Below are 25,882 nucleotides of genomic sequence, written 5' to 3'. Positions count from 1 at the left end.
TTAAATTCCTTGCAGATTCATATTTTATATATAAAACACAATCAGCTATGCATTATAGTAGATACGTGAGATCAGGGCCGTGCCTCCCTACAGGCCGATCACGCAGACTGGCGCATTAGTGTGGCGCGGCACGGTTTCGCCACTGCGAGGCTCCACCTCGCACCCCCCCCCCCCCCTGTTCAGGAACTAGGTGATGCTCTGTATGTGATGACTACTTCCATTCTTGAGAGGATCACAAACACATGTATCCTGAGATTGAAGCTCAAGCCGGTGACCAGTGATTATTAACATTTTGAGAAAAAGTCATAATTTTGAGATTTTTGAGAAAAGTCATAATTTTGAGATTTTTGAGAAAAAGTCATAATTTTGAGATTTTGAGAAAAAGTCAGAATTTTGAGAAAAAGTCAGAATTTTGAGAAAAAAGTCAGAATTTTGAAAATGTCAGAATTTTGAGATTTTGACAAAAATACCAACAAATTCTCTTTTTTTGTTTTGACTACCTCCATTCTTGAGAGGATAATAAATACATGGATCCTGATATTGAAGCTCAAGACATTTTTCTAACAGATAACACAACGTTTTTTTAAACATTTCCCTGTGTACCAGTGGGAAATCGGCCAATCATCGTCCTAGACATTTCCTACCTGAGATTTTGTCCATTTTCTCTCCGATGTCTGAAAAAGAAAAAGATGAAATGGCACGCCGGTGTGAAAGGGGCATCATGCCCCTTTCACACCGGCGCTTTTCCAGCTCCTGCTGGGAGCTAGAGCCTGAAAAGCGCCGGTTTTTTCCTGTTCACACACGGCGGCGGCGCGTCATAGCTCCGGAATGCGGTTCACTTCCAGCTCCAAAAAGTTGTCGGTCCAGAGGCAAGAGCTTTGGAGCTATGACGCGGCGTCGCTTACGTCTCTCTTACGTCCGTCGAGGCGGAGGCGGGGGCAGGGGCATGGGCGGGGTCAACCTCCTGAACAACAACAAAATGCCTGCATTTTATCCAGTTTGTACACAACGATGGAAGACCTCAAAACACAAAAGGATTATCGGGACCAAAAGAAAGAGCTCGGACGGAGTGGCAGCGGTCGTACGAAAACAAGTCCACATTTTGACTTGCTAAACTCGGTCCTCGGAGACAGACCGACGAGTGGTGTGGGATGCACCGTGAATTCGCTTTGTCTTCAAAGGGAGAGACAGACTGACTGTGGGCACCCTGGAGAGGGCCAACGAGCTGAACACCTTCTTCAATAGGTTTAGCTCTCCGCCCGCTGCTGTCTCCTCCACTTCCTCTTCTCACCTCACCTCCTCCTCTCAGCCTGGCGTCAACATCCCCCCTCTGCTCACCACCTACACTTCACACCTCTCCTCCACCACCCAGCCTGGCTTCTGCACCCCCCCTCTGCTCACATTGCCGCTGACCCCCCCCCCCTCTCTGCTCATCTTGCCTCAGACCCCCCCCCCCTCTATCCCCCCTGCCATCAAGCCCCCCCCCCCCCGCTTCACTGTGAGCACAGGACAGGTCCAGAGTCAGATGGAAAAACTCCACCAAGGCAAGGCTGCTGGCCCTGATGGTATCAGCCCCAGGGTCCTGAGGACCTGTGCACGCCAGCTGGCTCCTGTTCTCCTGTATATATTCAACCTGAGCCTGCACCTGGAGACCATCCCGGTGCTGTGGAAGACATCATGCGTTGTTCCGGTCCCTAAAAAGACAACTCCTTCTGGGCTCAATGACTATCGCCCTGTAGCACTCACATCTCATGTGATGAAGGTGCTTGAGAGACTGGTCTTGGCCCATCTCAGACCGCAGGTGAGATCATTCCTTGACCCTCTGCAATTTGCCTACCAGCCTCACCTGGGGGTGGACGATGCCATTATTTACCTGCTGCAGCGTGCTCACTCATACCTGAATGGATCGGGTTGCACTGTGAGAATCACCTTTTTTGATTTCTCCAGTGCATTCAACACGATCCAGCCTCGGCTACTGAGTGACAAGCTGCAGGCTATGAGGGTAAACTCGTCCACCATCTCCTGGATTACTAACTACCTCACGGACAGACCACAGTACGTCCGGCTGGGCAGTGTGCTGTCTGATGTGGTGGTTGGTAGTATTGGAGCCCCACAGGGGACTGTGCTGTCTCCTTTCCTGTTCACCTTATACACCTCTGACTTTCTATACAACTCAGAGTCATGCCATCTGCAGAAGTTTTCGGATGACTCTGCAGTGGTAGGGTATAAGGGATGGACGGGAGGAGGAGTACAGAGCGCTGGTGGGTGATTTTGTTGAGTGGACTGGAAGAAATCATCTGCTTTTGAATGTGGCCAAGACCAGAGAGATGGTCATTGATTTCAGGAGGAAGAGGACATCTCCTCCTCTGCCCCTGTGCATTCTGGGAGAGGATGTGGCAGTTGTGGAGGTCTACAAGTACCTGGGAGTGCACTTAGACAATGGGCTGAACTGGAGGATCAACACTGACGCTGTGTACAAGAAGGGGATGAGCAGACTCTATTTTCTGAGGAAGCTGAGATCCTTCAACGTATGCAGTAAGATGCTGGAGATCTTCTATCAGTCTGTGGTGGCTAGTGCACTCTTCTTTGCTGCAGTCTGCTGGGGGGGCAGCATCAGAGCCGGTGACACCAGCAGGATCAATAAACTGATCAGGAAAGCTGGGTCAGTCATCGGCATCAAGCTGGAACCCTTTGAAGCTGTGGTGGAGAGGAGGACACTGAACAGGCTGTTGTCCATTATGGATAACCCCAGCCATCCTCTCCACCTGCAGCTGGACAGTCAGAGGAGCTCCTTCTCCAACAGACTGCTGCAGCTCCCCTGCCACAAGGACAGATACTGGAAAACATTCCTGCCCACTGCAATAACACTGTACAATAAATCACCTCTGGCTGGAAGAGAACTCTCTGCTCCATAGTTTCTCTAGAAATTAAACCACCTTGTACATTTTACTCACACATAATCTGTTTCATATTTAATACTCCATAATTCCATATATTTTGAATATATATATATTTGTATATATATATATATATAATATCTGTATGTATATTTTCTATTTTGTATTTTGACATGTATATTTTATATTTTATTTTATATTTTATTTTATTTTAATTTCTATTCTTGTATATTTTGTTTTATTGTAAAATGCCTTTTATGCTGCTGTAACAAAAACAATTTCCCAATTTGGGATCAATAAAGTACGATCTATCTATCTATCTATCTCTCGTCAATTGGGTTGGAGGGCGAGTCATTTAATGCTGGTTGAGTTATGCATTACTGATTTGTGTTTATTTGTGCCTTTTTGTTTTACAACATAAACTAAACCATGTAAGCTAAGACAGACCTGGCAATAATAGCTAAAGTTTACCTACTACAGCTACCGGGTGGGCACCCATGCGCTAGCATGCTAATGCTAACAATAATAAACAAAGGATCCCATGGCAAAGACAGCGAACGCCTCCAATGTATCTTCTTTCTTCTCACTAACGATGTATGATTTGTTGAAGGGCTACTTTTGTTCATTGTGTTTATATTGTGTTTACAGGCATATCTCGTTTGGAGTGCAGTGAGTCGGAACCACCACCACCTTCGGCGTTGTAGCTCGCCCGTGCACCATGCTTGGGTCTCTTGCCACAACAAGCAGCTCTTCCCAGGAATCTCTGGTGACCCTAACCCAGCCAGTGGGCCGTAACAAACAGGGTAAGGTTTACAGTGTTCATAATGGTAATACTGTTCCCTGTTGCCATTTATCATGGCATTGTCATTGTAGTAGTTGTTGAAGTTATGCAACTGCAGCCATAATAACAATAAAACATTTCATTACACAGTATATAATTTACACCTCATAGAATGCCATGAACACGGTGTTGACCTCATTATTATTTTTTCCCTTTGTAGTTTAAAAGGAAGCGGGATTCGTCATCTGGCCTTGTCCCGTTAATGGAGAGGAGTGAAGCCAGGGACGAAGAGCTACTGGAGCATAGCCGGGCGATGCTTCAGGAGGTGCAGAACGGCAATGCGAGTTCCTACGGATCTTCAACGTCACAGAGCAGAGCAGAATCGAGCAGAGCCGGATCGACGGACTCGCCAGAATCGCAAAGGCCGAGCATGACAGCCACATGCTTGGCTTGTTAGACAGGATGGTGAAGGTGATGGAGGCCAACAGCAAACAATGACATTATTTTTGTATCTCCATTGTTCATGCCCCTTTTGTGTACATAATTTTTAAATACACTTAGTTATATAATATATACAGTATGTTCTCCACACTTTTTTGTGAATACTTGTATACATTCTTTTTTAAATACACTTAGTTATAGTATATACCGTATGTTCTCCACACTTTTTTGTGAATACTTTGTATACATTATTTTTTAAATACTCTATTATATAATATACAGTACAAATATTGTCCATACTTCTGATTCTTTGATTTGTATGTAAAATAAACATAACTCAAAAGTCATTGTCTTATTACATTTATTTTTTCAGTGATCCACTGCAAACTAGCTAATGTCACTATGATAAAACACTGAACTAAAACAGTGGTAGATGACAAGTATGACTACTTGTATGCTAAGTCTGATTCTGCCATGCATTCTTTAAACAAAATGATGCTAAATGGAATCGTTACCTGTGTTATCTAAAATAAATGTGTCATTGTCAAGCTGGAGCAAGGCACACCATTTATTTTATTCCTATTTCTCTTTAGAAAGAAGTTAGGATATAAAATACGACATAAATCTAAGTGAAGGAAACAAACTCAAATGTACTGTGCCCTTACCCAGCACAAATGTAATGACATAAAGCTGAGGTTAGCACTAAATTGTTCATAACACATCCAAAGAGAGAGCGACCAATCCCTGATGAATGTTGAGCACAGCTGTATCTGCACAGCAGCTCAGGTGACTGCACACACTCACACACATTTTATTTTTATTTTGATACGCTTTGGGTATTGCAATTTCACACGTTTACAAAAGTAGCTTAATAAATGTAGCTCTCAGGTGAAGAAAGGTTGGAGACCCCTGGTCTAACCTTTTGGGTATGCACTATTTTTATAAGAATATTGTTCATACATTCTTTGATTTGTATGTAAAATAAACATAAGTCAAGTCTTATAACATTTTATTTTTCTCTTGGACATTTATGTGAATTTTCAGTGATGTACTTACTGTATGTGGGCCATAATAATGTGAGAAATTGTCGTTGTCTTTGACCTTAATGAGAAGTATTGATTTTTGATAAGCTTTGGGGATTGCAATTTCACATGTTTACAAAAGTAGCTTAATTCAACCTATGACTACTATGTCAATAAATGTAGCTCTCAGGTGAAGAAAGGTTGGAGACCCCAGAGGCCTGTACTACGAAGCTGGATTTTCGCTTAGCCAGCTAAATTCAGGAAAATCTCGGGCTTTCCGGTCCTACGACGCTTGGTTCTCTTTTTAGCAGGCTAGATTTCCATGGTAACTTATGCTGAGCGGCAACCTGCTCCGGAGCAGGTTAGGTGGAAGGCTAAGAGATCAACTCAGTGAAAGCACTGCCTGCTGACCAATCAGAGCTCCGTGTGCGGAGTTTAAAGCGATCAATTCATATGACAGGAGGAGAAGGAAATACAGTTTAACTGCCGTTGCAGGAAAGACGACCGGCCAAAATCAACTGACTGTGTGAACGTGAAAATTAATAGAATATCCCCTCCCATCTTCAGAGCAATCTGACTATTATAACATTAGCGTTAAGAAAGCTTACTTAAATATCTGCCACGACATAAGTAACCGGATCAGAGTAACATTAAGTACAGTCCGCGGCACTGTGAGTGCAGACGTAGATGTGTCCCATTATCATTCATATCATATCACATCATAATGTATCATATATTTCCTTATTTGAGTCAGCTTCTTGAGCCGTATCTGGCCGTGCAACACTCACAGTGTCACATACTGTATGCAGAAGTATTATTTTAAGCAACACATTAAATTGACGAAACACTCGAGTCAAATTCTCCTAATTAAAGTCAGATCCACTCGTGTCTTGGACGGGGCAGTGATTTCATAAACCTGTTAATGTACGCATTCAAACACTTTTTCTTTTACCAGCTGTATTCACCTTGCAGGTGCAGCTATGTGGCTTTTTTATCCTGGGTAAAGTGTTTAAGTCATGGATGTTTAAAGTTTAATGTCCTCATATTTGACTAATATTAAAGTTCACTTTTCATTCAGGAAGTATCGCTGTCAGTACGCTTCTCCGTGTTTGAGATTGGTCGAATGCTCCAAATACCACCCCTTTTCATGTGAACGCGCACCTAACTAGATAGGACACGGCGGCTTGAGCGATCCACTTGATATCCAGCGTCGTAGTACAGTTTAGCGCCAGCGCGTATGTTTTGGATTACGCCAACCGGCTAACTCCAACATATCCAGGTTAAATTGAACCAGCTTCGTAGTACAGGCCTCTGGTCTAAACCTTTTGGGTATGCACTATTTTATAAGAATATTGTTCATACCTGTTTATCTGTTTACATTCTGTGATTTGTATACAAAAGAAAACACAATTCAAGTCTGATCCAGTGATTTTATTGTAAGAGGCATGATACAAAATAGATCAGGTTTTAACTGCAGTAATATTAGTGGTCCCCCATGTTGAAATACTCCATCAATGCAGATCTAACGTCAGCTCCTTCTTCTTCTTGTCTTCTTGTCATCGAATAGGATGTATATTTACCTCCCGTTTCCTACGGAATCGTTGTTGAAGTAGACCCTGAAGACCACAAAGAAGTCTTGTATTTCGCATGTGATGTTTGTAAAGTTCCAAGTAAAGTCGTCCCTTGAAAAGTCGTCCGATGCCTTCCATTTCGTCTCGTAAGAGGATAACCACAGCGAACAGCGCTTCATACAATCGGCCATTGTTGTTGTGATTTCCGCGCGGTTTGGGTTTTAGGAAGCAGGCACGTAAACGGTTACGTCATGACGCAAACGATGAGGCAATGACGCAGTACCATCCCGGCTCTTGAGCGGTGTGAGCGGGAGAAGGGTCTAGCTGCGGCCGCGGCCAGTACACGACACTACACGACACGCCCACTACACGACACGCCCACCTGACACGACACTACGGTGGCTGAGAGACATTACCGTACGTGGCAGATTAAAAGCGAATTGACGACACTGACGCTGACGCAAGGATATTTAAGGAGACATGAGGTTTACAGAGAACAGACAAACAATATGGCGCACCGAGTACAGGCGCAGTGTAATTGTGTTTATTTTGCTAATTTGTATTTTAAATATTAAATGTAAAGGAATGGAATTAGGGCTGTCAGTCGATTAAAATATTTAATCGCGATTAATCGCATGATTGTCCATAGTTAATCGCGATTAATCGCAAATTAATCGCACATTTTTTATCTGTACCTTAGAGGGATATTTTTCAAGTTTTGAATACTCTTATCAAGATATGAGTGGACAAATATGCTTTATATGTTTGTTTATTATCATTTGAACAATGACAAATATTCTCATGAATATTAAACACAACAACCTCTGAACATTACAAATATTCGCCTCAATTCAACCTGGAACCTCTCTCATACAATAATACAGTGTGTGTGTGTGTGTGTGTGTGTGTGTGTGTGTGTGTGTGTGTGTGTGTGTGTGTGTGTGGTGTGTGTGTGTGTGTGTGTGTGTGGTGTGTGTGTGTGTGTGTGTGTGTGTGTGGTGTGTGTGTGTGTGTGTGTGTGTGTGTGTGTGTGTGTGTGTGTGTGTGTGTGTGTGTGTGTGGAGAGAGACACACTGTGATGGATCGTTGGAGCTATGTGCAGCTCAAGGCATATATGCTTGAACGGGAGCTGCAATCATGTTGCATGTTGAGTGTGCTGACTTTTCGTACAATGTCCCACTGTCTGGCTACCTGCATAAAGTCAAGTGCTCGGCGCAGTTGTCGGCGAAATGTCATTGAAACAGCTCCTTATATCCGTTAGCGCAGCTAGCTAGCACCAGATGCTAACAACAACAACACGTAAGGTGTGCCTCGCTCGCGCGAGTCGCGCCACACATACACACACCGTCCCGGTCCTCCCGATGGCCAGTCCGGGCCTGCCGGTGAGCGTGGAAATGTGGCAGGAGCGGGGCTGTCAGCATCAGCTTGTAGATGGTATTTTAAACTCGATGCGCTCTGAAACTACGGGGCGGTCGAGGACAAAAAATACACATGCGTTAATCGCGTTAAAATAATTAGTGGCGTTAATTTTTTTTTGCGTTAACGCGTTATTAACGCGTTAACTTGACAGCCCTAAATGGAATACATATATATATATATATATCTTAGCTCTTAGCTTGACATGCTCGATGTTCAGTTAGCATATATGCTAACTGAACGTCGTTCAGTTAGCATGTCAAGCTAAGAGCTAAGATATATGTATATATTTTAGCTTGACAGATGGAACAATGCATGTACTCGCATTTTTACAAGAATCTGATTTTGTGTACGTTTTAAATATTCATTGAAGGTGTCTTTCACATTTGAAATGTTTAAAAAAAAACAAACATGTATTAGCTGCTATACTGACATGCACATATGTATAATTATATTATTATTTTAAGTGTGGTTTAAAGTTAAATGATATATAGTTATTGGGTAGAGCCAAGTAACCCAGGTGGATGCAATCAGGCCTCTGTTTTTAGATGGGGTTTGTGGCCATGCTGTAGGCCTGACATTTAAACCATAGACTGTATATATAAAGATTTAAACTAGCTGAAGGGCTTTCTGTTCGAACCACAGTGACATCTAGAGGTTGTTTTGTGCATAACATGTCAACCAAAAGGGTAGAGCTGGCTGAATCAGATGGAGTTAAACTTTTTTTTTTTCCAACAAGATATCAAGACACAAAATGTGCTCTACCAAATGGTGGCGCTGGCAGTTAAAGGGTTACCTTCTGAAAGTGAGGAAGTATGACCAGCTTTGTCCCATAGGATTATACAGGCCAGTCCATTGCTGCTTGTTTAAGAAGTTAACTATTTCCAATATTAAAGTCACTGAAATTGTATTCTATTTTATTCACCTATAGACAAACAACACAACACTCCGTGATGGAGCACGCCCAGAGCTCAACAAATTGGACTCGGACACCTTCCAGTGTCCATTTTGTGAAAGGACCGGGTCATACCCTGGTCTGATGGCTCATTTGCAGAGCCACCAGAGGGCACTTGTGAAATATGGAGGTAAGTACATCTATAATCCTATATGATCATTGTATACTTCATCACATTACATTACATGTTACTTGTTAGATGTGTTTAATGCCTCACACATTATGGATAAATGTGTTATTTCTGTGCCCCAGGACATCCTTGGTGTAAATTAATTTTGAATTATAATTGAACATTAAAAATTTGATTTATATTCAGGTTATGAAGTGTTAATAATGCTGGAAAAGTATCCTTATTTGGGGGTAGGCACAATATAAGCATAATCACACATTCAATCTGCAAAAATTCAGTTTATAGGCAAAAATATTATTGTTGGTGACATGATTATTTATTGCTCTCGCACAAACACCTTGTTTTCAAATTGCATATTTACAAGAAATTCATGTTGGTTTGTTTCTAGAATCCTCTAAACCACTTTCTGTCTCTTTTTAGGTTATAATGTTTATAAATGCCATCTCAAATGTGTGGCCAGCAGCCATTATCACTGTGGCTTTTGCCCAAGAATCATTGGGAGAAAGGAGATGTTTATTAGTCACTTTAAAAACTGCTGCACTGAACATCCAACTACGTTGGCGGCGGGCCCCAGCAACCACAACGACTACTCCAGTGATGGCCCCGACGACTCCTCCAGTGATGGCCCCCGACGACCGCCTCCAGTGATGGCCCAGACGGCCGCTCCAGTGATGGCTCCGACGGCCGCTCCAGTGATGGCTCCGACGGCCCGCTCCAGTGATGGCTCCGGCTGCTGCAGCAACATGGCACAATATTTCCACAGCCCCCAACATTTTGATGTCAAAGCGCAAAACCACAACATGTTATTTTTGTAGCCTACAACTAAAAAGGAACATTTTTCACATGATGTTCTGTTCAATAAATGTTCATTGAGGAAAACGGTATCAGTGTCTTATTGTATATTCATCACAGTGAATGCTGAACTTGCCGGACCATATACTGTAGTTGAAAGTACACAATGAAAACACTGGCTTGCTTGTATTAAATCAATACAATTCCCACATGCCCTACCCCGGAACCTGCGGTCTTCAGACTCTGGCCCCCCGCACCAACCTGCGATCCTTCGGGGACAGAGCCTTCAGTATGGCAGCCCCCACTCTCTGGGACGCTCTCCCTGCGGAGATCTGCAACATCCCCACGCTTGCCGCCTTCAAAAGGGCCCTCAAGTCTGCCAAGGTCTTTGGCCCCAAATCTATTTGTTTTGTCTGTCTAATGGCACATTTCCACTACACGGTCGGCCTCGGCCACGCTCGGTACGGCTCGGTACGGCTTGGCCTTAACAGGGCCGACTCACTTCATGCTGCGCTTCCATTACAGTTTAGGAACTGGGGTAGTTACAATAGTAACGCAGTGTAGGCGGAGCCGTGACGTCATCTTCAATGAGAACTCCAGAAACACAACACAGCCGTTAGCTGTTAGCACTCAGAGCTCACAGCTCCTTATATATGTTCAGAAACTAGACAAAAGTTAAACAAGTACACACCACAGACTGCCTGTGTCATGGTGAATACAGTCGCTGCTTTATGTATGTCTGTATAGGCCGTTGTTGTGAGTGTGGACGGTCGGAGCATATACTGCGTTAGCTTAGCCAATCTCCATCTAGAAAAACACCCATTTTAAAAGGTTTTTCGCCTGCCGTCTGTCTGCAGACTTGACAAAGCATTAATTCATGGTTTTTACTAACCGGTATCAGTATGTTGTTACTTCGGCATCATTTTGAAACGTGTATTACAATTAAATCACGGTCAAATATGTCCATCTTGTTGTAGTTGTAGCCCCTTGCCAGCGCTCCTCTCTCTAGTTTAGCATACTCAGCCCGACTCAGCCCGACTCAGCCCTGTTTGTTGGCCTCGATAGAACCACAATTTTCTCGGGCCAGAAAAGACGTGAAAAAGTGGCCCGGGCCGGGCCGGGCCGGAACTAGGCCTAGTGGAAGCGCAACCAAAAACGGGCACGGCACGACACGGCACGCTTAAAGCGAGCTCCGCGCTGTAGTGGAACTGCGCCAAAACATGGACGGCCAGGGACAGAGACAGGGTAAGAAGTAACTGTTCGTCTGACTGCCTTTTGTTATGTTTGTTTCTACTCCTGTTCTTTTTAAAGCGACCTTGGGTCTCATGAAAGGCGCTATATAAATCCAAGTTATTATTAATACATCATTGGAACGGTAAGAATCTCAGCTACGACACTGACTAAAGCCTTCCCATCTCCAGTATGCCTACATGACAAGTATTTTTATAATATACAGAAAACATATCTTTGACTTATTGCAAAATTATAAAATGAAATTCACCCCTGCTGTCATTCTGGCTTTGACTGTTCAAATGAGATGTCAACCATCAAAATGGGATAAGGGGTTCCAGAAATATCACTGTGCAAAAGACACCGGCCAATTTTAACCGATAATAGTATGGGAAGGGGGGTATGACCGAATGCAAGAGAAGAGACAATCATCAAGCCAGATACCAAGGTATTTACAACAGGCAAACCACTTCAATTACTTTTCCTTTATGTTATTGTTATTTGGTTTTTATTAGTGCTTTTGTCGTTTTGAAGGAAATTAAAATACTGTATTGAGTTGGTTTCTTCTGTTTTGGAAGCCTTGTATATCTTTTTGGTCTTGTTAGAAATACCCCATGGTAAAACTGTGTTCTAGCAGCAGTTAAAGAAGCTTAGTTTGCTGTCTTAGACTGCCAGATGTATTAAGATGGTTTGTTCACAATTTACACATAAAACCTAAATGTTCATCTGTTTATTGTTCTTCTTCCTTTATATTCAAAGCATGTTGATTGTCTATTGGCTATATCTTGACATTATGTTAATTTGATCATACTTGCCATACATTTATTTTAATTGATGCGATTCCTTCAAAGGTTTTGTAATAGACCCCTAGTACTTTTAATTTATAAAGTAATAATAATACATGTAATAATAAGCTCATTAGTGGCCTGACTGGCCCTCCTAATTTGTTCCTTAATGACCCCATGATGTGATTATGTATATCTTAAAACCTTTAACAACTATATTTAGATGTTCACAAATATCTACATTTATGTATAAAATACATGTGTAGCAGTTAGACAAACATAATCAATAGATTATCTCATTAATACCTATTTTATATATTAAAAAAAAGTTTACTAAACCACCGTTTGTTGACAAAATGATTTGGGTTGAAAGTTATACTGTTGTGTCTCAAACGGATAGACTAGGTTATTCATTTATTTGCCTAATAGTTGCTTAAAATGCTACAATAACATTTGCAATTCGCTTTTAATCTGCCATGTACGGTAATGTCTCTCAGCCACCGTAGTGTCGTGTCAGGTGGGCGTGTCGTGTAGTGGGCGTGTCGTGTAGTGTCGTGTACTGGCCGCGGCCGCAGCTAGACCATATTGGTGAGCGGTGTGAACAGAGCGGGAGCTGAAAAGGGAAACGGGAGCTGAACCAGAAAAGCTCTCGCGAGGAGCTAGAAAGTGAAAAGCGCCGGTGTGAAAGCCGCATGATCATCTCATATCAACAGCAAGCACAACATGATTTAGATCACATGGGTTTTTTCTTATTACAAAGGAAATAAAATACACTTTTTTACAATCTGTTTGTTTACAGCTTTGGCCATTTGTCCATTCAGTCATTTTCAATATACTTTTTTTTTTTTTAAAGCCTGGTTGGCATCTTGCTAGGAATCACATGTTCCTACTTTTCCGATACAAATGATGGCCACCACCAGCGTAAGTAAAACTGTAGTACCTCAATCTTAAAATATCATATAATGAAGAATATGACGTCTTCATGAGTCATTTCAAGAACAAATAGAAGTTAACGTGCCATTTCATAAAACCCATAGGTATTAACTATATGTTAGTAGTTACAGTTAATTGCATTTCTCTGTACAATGTTTAACCTTACATTCTCTTCTTTCACCTGCACTATTTTATTAAAATTGATTGTACTCTGTTTCATTTGCACTATTTCAAGTTTTTTATTATATATATTTTTTTGTCTTATGTCCTGTATATATAATATGTTGCATTGTTGGAGGAACCTAAGATTTGCATTGCCATAACTACACTGTAGCTGCTGTGCATGTGATAATAAAACCCTTGAATCTTGAATCTATACTACGTGTTGCAGCCATTACACTCATATTGGAGTTATGCATAGAAATCTATCATGGCTTCTGGTTGAGAAACGTCTGCAATCTGGTGTTATCACTTTTCTCAGAAATGTCCAATTTGGCAAAAAAAGACTGTATTTTTATGATCAAATATTTTACACAAGAGACGAGCATGACCATAAGACTAGACAAGCTACATCAGGCCATCTACTGGCACCTACACCCAGGACACATCTTCTGAACTCTTCTGTGACTTATGCGGCTTTCACACCGGCGCTTTTCACTTTCTAGCTCCTCGCGAGAGCTTTTCTGGTTCAGCTCCCGTTTCCCTTTTCAGCTCCCGCTCTCTTCACACTGCCCAGAGCTGCCGCTGCTGCGTCATGACGTCACAGTTTACGTCGCTGATTTTCTCCCACAACAACAACGGGCCGGGGACTGCATCGGGTCGATGATCGTGTTGCTTTTAATCATACGAAGCCAGATTAAATTAAATAACGACTTCTCCAACCTTATACTTTTCTCCAGAGTGCCGTGGTTCATTGTTTATTAATGTGTTTCAGCGGCATTTACCGACCGCTGCAGTGCTGGCTGCTCTTCCACGGGAGTTTATTTTCCCGTTAGCTCCGGGTTAGCTCACACGGCTCTAAAATATTCACTGTCTGACTGTCACACAAGCAGCTGATACATATCCCCAGTTCCCCTTAAGTGAATGTGTGTCAGTCTGAATTGACGCTGTTTGGCATCACAACGCTGTTATGAAAGTTTCTCTGGTATAACATGGGTGATGTTAGCATAGCAACCGAAGCTAAACTGACTACTTGCTAAGCCGTTTCCTATAGGCACATTTTACCGGCGTATTTCTCATTATGATTCTACTTCTGATAGTCGGACATGACAACCTGTATAGCCAATGTATCTCCACAATGATCAATAACAGCGAACGGATGGTCAAAGTAAGGTTTCCTGCACGCCTCGACGTAAGAGACGTAAGCGACGCCGCGTCATAGCTCCGAAGCTCTTGCCTCTGGACCGCCAATTTTTTGGAGCTGGAAGTGAACCGCATTCCGGAGCTATGACGCGCCGCCGCTGCGGTTGTGAACAGGAAAAAACCGGCGCTTTTCAGGCTCTAGCTCCTAGCAGGAGCTGGAAAAGCGCCGGTGTGAAAGGGGTATTAGAGAGCTACAATGGAACTCATTGCCAAACTACCTTGCTGACATAGAGTCCAGAGCCTCTTTCAAGAAGAGATTGAAGTGCCATCTACTAATGAGCATGTACCCCTTGTGAACTGTAAACCCTAATTTAATTTAATTTCATGCTTTGTACTGGTGGGTGTCTTGTGCACTCATCCTTGGCTGAGTTTGATGTTGAAAGTGGATGAGATTGTTCATGATGTGTGTGATGTTGTTAATGATGTCAGGACTTACTGTATGTCTTGAATGTTGTTGTGTTGAGTAGTATTGTTGTATTGTTTTAAGTGTCGGACCCCAGGAAGAGTAGCTTTTGTCAAGAGCAAAAGCTAACGGGGATCCTAAATAAACATACATTACATGTCACTTGTTAGACGCTTTTATCCAAAGCGACTTACATACTCAATACTGTGGCCAATCCCCACAGGAGCAATTTGGGGTGAAGTGTCTCAAGGACACAACGACATGCACCAACGCACAACCCACTGCACCACACGCCTCCGTTAAAGATAAACATAAACATATGTTATTTGTTATATTTTGAACACTAGATGGCGTAATGGGGCCACAGGATATAATTGATGTCCCTGGTACAGGTGGGTGATCTGGGACTGGGAAGAGCAAACTGTTTTTTGACCGTGTTTGTTGGAAAATAAATGGTATTGAAAGCAATGGAGATCACACGCGTCCAACTAGTTTACCCAGTTCAGCCATTCCCTCTGTGATATTGAGTGGCAATAGTCACCACACTACGTTTCAACACACCTACCCACATTGCTTTTTGTTGGGGTTTTTAAACCAGCTAATCATTAGCATCATATAATAGTCAAATAACTGTACGGCACGTTTAGAATTTGATCCTAGAGTGAGCAACATTCATTAGTTTAGTTTTATCAATTGTTGATCTGCAGTTCAGCGTCAAGATACAAATTGATTTGCAGCTTCTTAAGAAAAGCTTATGAATGATTTTAATTTTTTTGTTGTTGTGAGGAAATACTGTATATTGCACCCCTAATCTTTCTTCCTATCCCCTGCAATACCCTCAAGCACCTCTAGGGTTGGGAACCACTGACTTAAAGGACCAGCTTTAGTGACATCCAGTGGTGAAAATGCAGATTGCAACTAAGTGCTGCAAGAATTAGTATCATGTTTCAATGCCAACCTAGAAGGACGCGCCCCCCCTAATGCTGCATTCAAAGTCTGCTCGTAAACTCCTACAACTTAAATATTTCCATTTGATCAGCCTTTACTTCCTGTGCATTATATCTCAGGGGCAAACATTGTGTTGCTTCAATTACATGTATCAGATAATACTTGTTTTTAAATTCCTTGCAGATTCATATTTTATATATAAAACACAATCAGCTATGCATTATAGTAGATACGTGAGATCAGGGCCGTGCCTCCCTACAGGCCGATCACGCAGACTGGCGCAATTAGTGTGGCGCGGCACGGTTTCGCCACTGCGAGGCTCCACCTAGCACCCCCCCCCCCCCTGTTCAGGAACTAGTTGATGCTCTGTATGTGATGACTACTTCCATTCTTGAGAGGATCACAAACACATGGATCCTGAGATTGAAGCTCAAGCCGGTGACCAGTGATTATTAACATTTTGAGAAAAAGTCATAATTTTGAGATTTTTGAGAAAAAGTCATAATTTTGAGATTTTGAGAAAAAGTCAGAATTTTGAAAAAGTCAGAATTTTGAGATTTTGACAAAAATACCAACAAATTCTCTTTTTTTGTTTTGACTACCTCCATTCTTGAGAGGATAATAAATACATGGATCCTGATATTGAAGCTCAAGAGATTTTTCTAACAGATAACACAACGTTTTTTTAAACATTTCCCTGTACCAGTGGGAAATCGGCCAATCATCGTCCTAGACATTTCCTACCTGAGATTTTGTCCATTGCCTCTCCGATGTCTGAAAGAAAGAAAAGATCAATCAGTCATCTCATATCAACAGCAAGCACAACATGATTTAGATCACATGGGTTTTTTCTTATTATAAAGGAAATAAAATACACTTTTTTACAATCTGTTTTTTTACAGCTTTGGCCATTTGTCCATTCAGTCATTTTCAATATACTTTTTTTTTTTTAAAGCCTGGTTGGCATCTTGCTAGGAATCACATGTTCCTACTTTTCCGATACAAATGATGGCCACCACCAGCGTTAGTAAAACTGTAGTACCTCAATCTTAAAATATCATATAATGAAGAATATGACGTCTTCATGAGTCATTTCAAGAACAAATAGAAGTTAACGTGCCATTTCATAAAACCCATAGGTATTAACTATATGTTAGTAGTTATAGTTAATTGCATTTCTCTGTACAATGTTTAACCTTACATTCTCTTCTTTCACCTGCACTATTTTATTCAAATTGATTGTACTCCGTTTCATTTGCACTATTTCAAGTTTTTTATTATATATATTTTTTTGTCTTATGTCCTGTATATATAATATGTTGCATTGTTGGAGGAACCTAAGCTTTGCATTGCCATAGCTACACTGTAGCTGCTGTGCACGTGATAATAAAACCCTTAAATCTTGAATCTATACTACGTGTTGCAGCCATTACACTCATATTGGAGTTATGCATAGAAATCTATCATGGCTTCTGGTTGAGAAATGAAAAATTGGAAAATGTCCAATTATGATCAAATAGTTTACACAAGAGACGAGCATGACCATAAGACGAGACAAGCTACATCAGGCCATCTACTGGCACCTAAACCCAGGACACATCTTCTGAACTCTTCTGTGACTTAGAGAGCTACAATGGAACTCATTGCCAAACTACCTTGCTGACATAGAGTCCAGAGCCTCTTTCAAGAAGAGATTGGAGTGCCATCTACTAATGACCATGTACCCCTTGTGAACTGTGAACCCTAATTTAATATAATGTCATGCTTTGTACTGGTGGGTGTCTTGTGCACTCATCCTTGGCTGAGTTTGATGTTGAAAGTGGATGAGATTGTTCATGATGTGTGTGATGTTGTTAATGATGTCAGGACTTATGTCTTGAATGTTGTTGTGTTGAGTATTATTGTTGTATTGTTTTAAGTGTCGGACCCCAGGAAGAGTAGCTTTTGTCAAGAGCAAAAGCTAACGGGGATCCTAAATAAACATAGATTACATGTCACTTGTTAGACACTTTTATCCAAAGCGACTTACTTACTCAATACTGTGGCCAATCCCCACAGGAGCAATTTGGGGTGAAGTGTCTCAGGGACACAACGACATGCACCAACGCACAACCCACTGCACCACACGCCTCCGTTAAAAATAAACATATGTTATTTGTTATATTTTGAACACTAGATGGCGTAATGGGGCCACAGGATATAATTGATGTCCCTGGTTCAGGTGGGTGATCTGGGACTGGGAAGAGCAAACAGTTTTTTGACCGTGTTTGTTGGAAAATGAATGGTATTGAAAGCAATGGAGATCACACGCGTCCAACTAGTTTACCCAGTTCAGCCATTCCCTCTGTGATATTGAGTGGCAATAGTCACCACACTACGTGTTCAACACACCTACCCACATTGCTTTTTGTTGGGGTTTTTAAACCAGCTAATAGAGTGGTGCAGTGACGAGTCCTAAAACCCAGAAGTGAGTTAGCATTTTGCCGACGTCACGCCAACTTAAGATCCATATTCAAAAATACAGATTCAAAATGGTACAAGTTGAAGCGTTTGTTTGAACAGTTTGCAGGAGGCAGGTACTTGCTTTCAAGCAGAACAGGGCAAACAAACTTAGAGGAGTGTTCACGTGTTCGGCGTAATGACGTAAAACGGCCTCCACAACTTCTGTAGTCCTATTCAGCCACTTGTTAACAACCATCGTTTTTCAGACACGTCAACTCTTCAAAAATCACCAGTGGGGTCACTGCTGATGTATTTAATGTCGTAGAACAAGCATCATATAATAGTCAAATAACTGTACGGCACGTTATTATTAAAGCCATACTTACAATATTGGCTGATGGCCTGAAAGAGAAGAAAAAAAACGAGTGTCATTCAGAAGAAATTCATCCATTCAGAGGTAAACCACAGCAATGATTCCTAACCTCTTGAAGGGATAGTTTGAATGTTATTGGTTGGGGTTTATTGAGGTATTTATAAGGTATAGTTAGAGCTTATGGCAAGGTTAAGCACTGAAGATATTCCAAATATACCGTACACTTAGAATTATCTTTCATTATTTACGTTGGGTTTCCCTTTTTTGGGGTGCGCTCCGCCATCTACTGTAACTGATACAATGCCTATAGATAAACACCTCATACAACCCCACTTCTAAACATCCAAACTAGCCCTTTAAAGTCACATGATCAGTTCTCTTCACACTGATTGTGTGTGAAATGGATTACCGGTCCAGGGGAAACCAAAAGAACATCCTTGACCTGAAACCAGGCCGTGTCAATTTGGACAGGAGGAACTTTATCAATAATACTGGAGAGTAGACTTTAAACACTTTTCAACGAATGGCAGGTTTGTCTTATAAGTTTAACTTGAATCTTGTGTGAATTTGTAAGTGTCATTTACTTAAAGCAGGTTTGTTATTCTTCCATCTATTCTTCTCTAATGCACCTTAGATAAAACATCAGTGATCCAAAGCTTCAGCTCAAAAGCATCTATGTTAATAGTTTAATAGCATCCTTCATTTCCTGTTGATTGCACATGCATTGCACATGCACTTTAGTCCCTTCAAAATGCATTTATTGGAATAATAAACCCCTGAGGTCTTCTTACTTCTGTGTATGCGGCACCGACGCTTCCACGGACACAATGATTACTACAACAACTGCAAAAACAATTATTATAATAATAATCATCTTTCGGTATTTCATCCAGACTGAAAGAAAGAAAAGATCAATCAGTCATCTCATCAACAGCAAACACAACATGAATTAGATCACATGGGTTTTTTCTTATTACAAAGGAAATAAAATACTCTTTTTTTACAGCTTTGGCCATTTGTCCATTCAGTTATTTTCAATATATATATGTATTTTTTAAAGTCTGGTTGGCATCTTGCTTGGAGTTACATTTCCGATACAAAAGATGGTCACCACCAGCGTTGCCAGAAGGGAAAAGTAAAACTATAGTACCTCAATCTTAAAATATCATATAATGAAGAATATGAGTCATTTCAAGAACAAATAGAAGTTAACGTGTCATTTCATAAAACCCTAGGAGGAACCTAAGCTTTGCATTGCCATAACTACACTGTAGCTGCTGTGCACGTGATAATAAAACCCTTGAATCTTGAATCTATACTACGTGTTGCAGCCATTACACTCATATTGGAGTTATGCATAGAAATCTATCATGGCTTCCGGTTGAGAAATGAAAAATTGGAAAATGTCCAATTATGATCAAATAGTTTACACAAGAGACGAGCATGACCATCAGACTAGACAAGCTACATCAGGCCATCTACTGGCACCTAAACCCAGGACACATCTTCTGAACTCTTCTGTGACTTAGAGAGCTACAATGGAACTCATTGCCAAACTACCTTGCTGACATAGAGTCCAGAGCCTCTTTCAAGAAGAGATTGGAGTGCCATCTACTAATGAGCATGTACCCCTTGTGAACTGTGAACCCTAATTTAATATAATGTCATGCTTTGTACTGGTGGGTGTCTTGTGCACTCATCCTTGGCTGAGTTTGATGTTGAAAGTGGATGAGATTGTTCATGATGTGTGTGATGTTGTTAATGATGTCAGGACTTATGTCTTGAATGTTGTTGTGTTGAGTATTATTGTTGTATTGTTTTAAGTGTCGGACCCCAGGAAGAGTAGCTTTCTTCAAGAGCAAAAGCTAACGGGGATCCTAAATAACCATAAACATATGTTATTTGTTATATTTTGAACACTAGATGGCGTAATGGGGCCACAGGATATAATTGATGTCCCTGGTTCAGGTGGGTGATCTGGGATTGGGAAGAGCAAACAGTTTTTTGACCGTGTTTGTTGGAAAATAAATGGTGTTGAAAGCAATGGAGATCACACGCGTCCAACTAGTTTACCCAGTTCAGCCATTCCCTCTGTGATATTGAGTGGCAATAGTCACCACACTACGTTTCAACACACCTACCCACATTGCTTTTTGTTGGGGTTTTTAAACCAGCTAATCGTTAGCATCATATAATAGTCAAATAACTGTACGGCACGTTTAGAATTTGATCCTAGAGTGAGCAACATTCATTAGTTTAGTTTTATCAATTGTTGATCTGCAGTTCAGCGTCAAGATACAAAATGATTTGCAGCTTCTTAAGAAAATACGAATTAGGATATTTTGGGTATTATGATATAATATGTTACTAAATGGATTCTAACTTTAAAAAACACCGGTTTCAACCTCCTAATAGCTTCTTCTTTTTTACACGTGAGTACTACTAGGTAAATATCACTTCACAGCCACTATAGACAGAAGGTTTTCACATGGCAATGGCTTATTAATGTAGATATTGGAAAACTGTCATCTGAAAATAGAAGGTTATTATTAAAGCCATACTTACAAGGTCGCCAGCTGAAGACCTGAAAGAGAAGAAAAAAAACGAGTGTCATTCAGAAGAAATTCATCCATTCAGAGGTAAACCACAGCAATGATTCCTAACCTCTTGAAGGGATAGTTTGAATGTTATTGGTTGGGGTTTATTGAGGTATTTATAAGGTATAGTTAGAGCTTATGGCAAGGTTAAGCACTGAAGATATTCCAAATATACCGTACACTTAGAATTATCTTTCATTATTTCCGTTGGGTTTCCCTTTTTTGGGGTGCGCTCCGCCATCTACTGTAACTGATACAATGCCTATAGATAAACACCTCATACAACCCCACTTCTAAACATCCAAACTAACCCTCTAAAGTCACATGATCAGTTCTCTTCACATTGATTGTGTGTGATATGGATTACCTGTGCAGGGGAAACTCCAAGAACATCCTTGACCTGAAACCAGGCCGTGTCATTGCGGTTGCAGATCAGCATTTTGCTCTGATGGAACAGAACGTCTACGGTGACGATGACATTCGGGTTTTCCACGAGTCTCCTGCTTTCAGGCACAAAATGATCTTTGTCGTAGGTGTGATGCATCACCACCAGAAAGATTGGTTTCCCACCTGTGAGCACAGAGATAATGTTGGGAAAATACTGAAGGTACTCTTCCAATATCAGAGTACACATGATAACAAAGGTTTCCCAACTGTAGCTGTGAACATGACAGGATGTATGATTACCTAGAAGAGCATCAGGACTGTTTGAGGCATATGATAGCTATGTGATTAACATGATGATTCAGCCTCTATGGAGATAGACATATGACAAGCATGATCATTTCTGACGTGGAGCTAATCTGAACTAAACATTGAATACAGCTTTATATTCCTCCATCTTGTGACTGTGTAACTCCCTCTCTTGGATATCAGCATGTGAAGGACACTGTTCAGGAACTAGTTGATGCTCTGTATGTGATGACTACTTCCATTCTGGAGAGGATCACAAATACATGGATCCTGAGATTGAAGCTCAAGCCGGTGACCAGTGATTATTAACATTTTGAGAAAAGTCAGAATTTTGAGATTTTGAGAAAAAGTCAGAATTTTGGAAAAAAAGTCAAAATTTGAGATTTTTGAGAAAAAGTCAGAATTTTGAGATTTTGACCAAAAGTCAGAATTTTGACAAAAATACCAACAAATTCTCTTTTTGTTTTGACTACTTCCATTCCTGAGAGGATAATAAATACATGGATCCTGATATTGAAGCTCAAGCCGGTGACGAGTGAGATTTTTCTAACAGATAACACAACGTTTTTTAACATTTCCCTGTGTACCTTTGAATAACCAGTGGGAAATCGGCCAATCATCGTCCTAGACATTTCCTACCTGGGATTTTGTCCATTGCCTCTCCGATGTCTGTTCCAACTCGAGACGCGATGGGACAGAAAAGCACCAAGTAGTCACTTTGTTCAGGAGAGATCACCTCGATTTGACCCATCCCTTTGAGGTCATTAACATAGGTCTGATGAGCACCGTTGGTACATCCTGCCACGGAGACATGGAATTTCCTCCCCAGCACTAAACACAGAGAAGATTTGTTTTGAGTAATTTTGTTTAGATTCATACCACAAACCCAGATGCAGAAGAACCGTGTCCAAAAGTGTGACTTAAAGTTTCAAAAGCCACCAGACTCCATTGCAAAAATACAGAAGTGAAGTTTTCACATCTTCCCATAATATAACGGACCAATATGCTTGCTTTTGTTCTTGACCTCTCTGTCATTATTAACGACCAGAGATCCAGTTGTAAAGGTGTATGTTGGTTTATCACAACAACCAACTCCTATCTCACTGCATTTTATCCATTAAACCATTAAAAAAGTATCAGAAATATTAGTGAAGAAGCTTTATTTTAATGACTAAATGTAGTGTAGTGTCTATAATACTGGAATATTGCAGTCTTGAAAGAACACCATGGTGGAAAAGTACTTATTTTGTTCACTTAAAGCGAACTTTTTTGTCTCGTGTTCCCCTTGTGCTGGTCACTATTCTATAAGAATCACTGTTATCTGTGATTAAATAAGATAAGATGTACTCTCTTGATCCCAATTTGGGAGATGTTTGCGTGGCAGCAACATAAAAGACAAGGCGTTGCACATAAGAGAAATTAAAAGGGTAGAAATAAAGAATTTAAAAATGTAATGTTAAACGTTTTGTTATTGTATTTAACCCAACTGCTCCTTAGATGAAAATCACTTGTATACCTCACCCTTAATACAAATGCATTTAAACTTGACATTTACACTTATTGTGAGTGAAAAATAATAATATTAAGACTCACTTCTAGCAGTTTCAACATCTATGTTAAGAGCTTTTATTGAGACACTTGACACTTGCTTGTGTTTCATAAGCTTTGATAGTTCTGGGGGCGGGACACCAGGCTTATGAAAATTGATTTTAAAATGTTTTTTTGTGTGGAAATACTGTATATTTCAATCCCTAATCTTTCTTCCTATCCCCTGCAATACCCTCAAGCACCTGGTTGGGAACCACTGACATAAAGGACCAGTGTTTAGCTTTAGTGACATCTAGTGGTGAAAATGCAGATTACAACTATGATCTGCAAGAATTAGTATCATGTTTCGATGCCAACCTAGAAGAAAAAAGCCTAAAAAAAAGCCAATTGAGGGTTTCCATTGGAATTATGAATATTGGGGAGAAGCTTCGTAGCAAGCACAACGTTATGATGGTTATAAGTTTAGTCCAGCAAGATAAAAGCACAACCTTCTTCATAATCATGTGATTGTGTAAATATTATATTCCATTTCTGACAATAATTCCGCCCTGTTCTACACATAGGTCCTTCAAGTTAAAGTGCCCACACCCTGAAACTAAATTAAAGTCGTATATTTAAAGCTGTGTGTGAGTATTAGCACCAACGGAGCTTTGAATTTTGAAAGTGAAAGTATTCATCGTGCAGTAAAATGGCCCCTCTTAGGGTGTTACTGTTATATAACACAGGCTGTATATCCTGCTAATCCTTACATTTGACGCGGATAAATTGACATGTAAAGTCAGACACATGCTTTTCTTTAGACAGGAAGGACGAATTGTAATCTGTAAAGTCATTACAAATGTCGTAAAAAAATAGGCCACCTCTGAAATGTGTACAAAGTTGCAAAAATGATGAGTAAATGTGTACATGTAGTTCATTTCTAAAGACACTTCTTACCCTTTGTCTGTCCCTGGTAGTCCATGTTTCTGAGGAAGATAAATGGAAACCTTTAGTACACACACTTCAACCATGCGTCACAAACACTCTTCTCTGTCTCTTAAAAAAGCGTGCGTTGGTCCATGAGACTTAATTAAAATTACCTTAGAATTGTATAATCTCCAGAGTTACCCAGTTTCATGGTAGATATGCAGCAGCCTTAAAAGAAGAGTACTTACTGAACAGACTGATAGTTTATCTGGCCTGGCTCTTGCATGTTGCTCTGCTCTTTCACTTTCCCTTTCTGCGGCTACGTGCTCTCTGGTGACCGCTGCAGGAAGAGGAGACACTGTGTCTCCTCTCATAACATGTGACAGAGGTGGGAAGTACTCAGGTCTTGTACTTGAGTTAAAGTAGAAGTAGGCCTACTCCCAAAGTGATTATAGACTTTCATCTGTTTGGTATTTATGGACAATTACAAATATTATAGTCTGTGTCCATCTGATCTGTGTGTTTATAGGTTGAATTTTGTGAAATACCACACTGTAATGTTCCCTCTACTCTGTGTTAAGCTGCTTTCTGCAGGGTTTCCTAGATCTTGTTCTTGAGTAAAAGTAGAAGTAGTCACATCTTGTATTTGAGTTAGAGTAGAAGTACTCAGATCTTGTACTTGAGTAAAAGTAGAAGTACTCAGATCTTGAGTTAAAGAAGTACTCAGATATTGAGTTCAAGTAGAAATACTCAGATATTGTACTTGAGTAAAAGTAGAAGTACTCAGAGATAAGGTGCTATCAAAGCTGGTCAAGGTGCAGCTAGTTTGAATGACTTTGTATACTGCAGGGTAGCTTGTGAATTTACTCCAGGTGGAACTAAAGTCTGATTTAACACTTGATTATATTTCACATCATTCATCCACATCTGTAAAGTAACTAAAGGTATTAAATACATGTAGTGGAGTAAAAGTACAAAGTAGCAGAAGAGGGAAGTAACTAGTAGATGTACTAAAGTACAGTACTTAAGTACAACTTTGAGATACTTGTACTTGAATATTTCCCTTTATGCTACTTTGTACTTGTACTCCACTACATGTATTTAATACTTTTAGTTACTTTACAGATCTGGATGAATGATGTGAAATCTAATCAAGTGTTAAATCAGACTTTAGTTCCACCTGGAGTAAATTCACAAGCTACCCTGCAGTATACAAAGTCATTCAAACTAGCTGCACCTTGACCAGCTTTGAGAACACTTTAAAGATCAATCATTATAATCAAAGGTCAACTATATACATGTAAAATAGAATAAGATGAGCTAAACACAGAAAGTACAATTAAATAATGTACAGGAATTAAATCGTGTTTAATGTAATAATACATAAATATATAAAAATGCAACTTTAATTATTTGTCCTTTTACATTTAAACCTACTCAGTCTTACAGCTTGACCCTCAAACTTGATTTCATTTTAAGCTTTTCATTATTTGTATTAAATGTCTACTTATATCCCACTCCCCTGATGCAGCCTATCAGCTCTCAGAGGCAGGCTGTCAGGAGGACACGCCCCCCCTAATGCTGCATTCAAAGTCTGCTCGTAAACTCCTACAACTTAAATATTTCCATTTGATCAGCCTTTACTTCCTGTGCATTA

At 40.6% G+C, this 25,882-nt stretch overlaps 1 protein-coding gene across 5 annotated transcripts; it reads right to left on the bottom strand.

Moving 5' to 3' along the window:
* Positions 1-479: 479 nt before the first annotated feature.
* Positions 480-24,596, bottom strand: LOC117489247. 5 transcript variants are annotated; one of them, XM_034138440.1, is made up of 9 exons: positions 24,399-24,563; positions 24,256-24,284; positions 22,411-22,602; positions 21,446-21,648; positions 21,047-21,065; positions 19,273-19,375; positions 18,495-18,510; positions 16,411-16,440; positions 480-674 (listed from the first exon to the last, which is right to left on the bottom strand). In XM_034138440.1, exons 1-9 carry the CDS (start codon positions 24,434-24,436, stop codon positions 630-632), a joined length of 675 nt encoding a protein of 224 aa, XP_033994331.1. In that variant the 5' UTR covers positions 24,437-24,563; the 3' UTR covers positions 480-629. The 5 variants fall into 5 exon arrangements, with proteins under 5 accessions (XP_033994331.1, XP_033994334.1, XP_033994330.1 ...); XM_034138439.1 differs by lacking the exon at positions 480-674 and adding an exon at positions 6,683-6,757; XM_034138438.1 differs by lacking the exon at positions 480-674 and adding an exon at positions 9,562-9,946 and having other exon boundaries at positions 24,474-24,596.
* Between the last annotated feature and the right edge of the window lie 1,286 nt (positions 24,597-25,882).

Source organism: Trematomus bernacchii, unplaced genomic scaffold, assembly GCF_902827165.1.
Source record: "Trematomus bernacchii unplaced genomic scaffold, fTreBer1.1, whole genome shotgun sequence".
In the NCBI taxonomy this organism is placed as follows: Eukaryota; Metazoa; Chordata; class Actinopteri; order Perciformes; family Nototheniidae; genus Trematomus; species Trematomus bernacchii.
This window is presented reverse-complemented; position numbering and strand designations above follow the sequence as displayed.

Bases quoted from the DNA above. Each gene is read 5' to 3' on its own strand.
- LOC117489247 (XM_034138438.1), bottom strand. From the start codon at position 24,511: ATGCAAGAGCCAGGCCAGATAAACTATCAGTCTGTTCA. The intron at 22,603-24,255 runs GTAAGAAGTGTC...CTCTGTGTTTAG, and splicing joins CTACCAGGGACAGACAAAGG to TGCTGGGGAGGAAATTCCAT. The intron at 21,649-22,410 runs GTAGGAAATGTC...CTGTGCTCACAG, and splicing joins GGCAATGGACAAAATCCCAG to GTGGGAAACCAATCTTTCTG.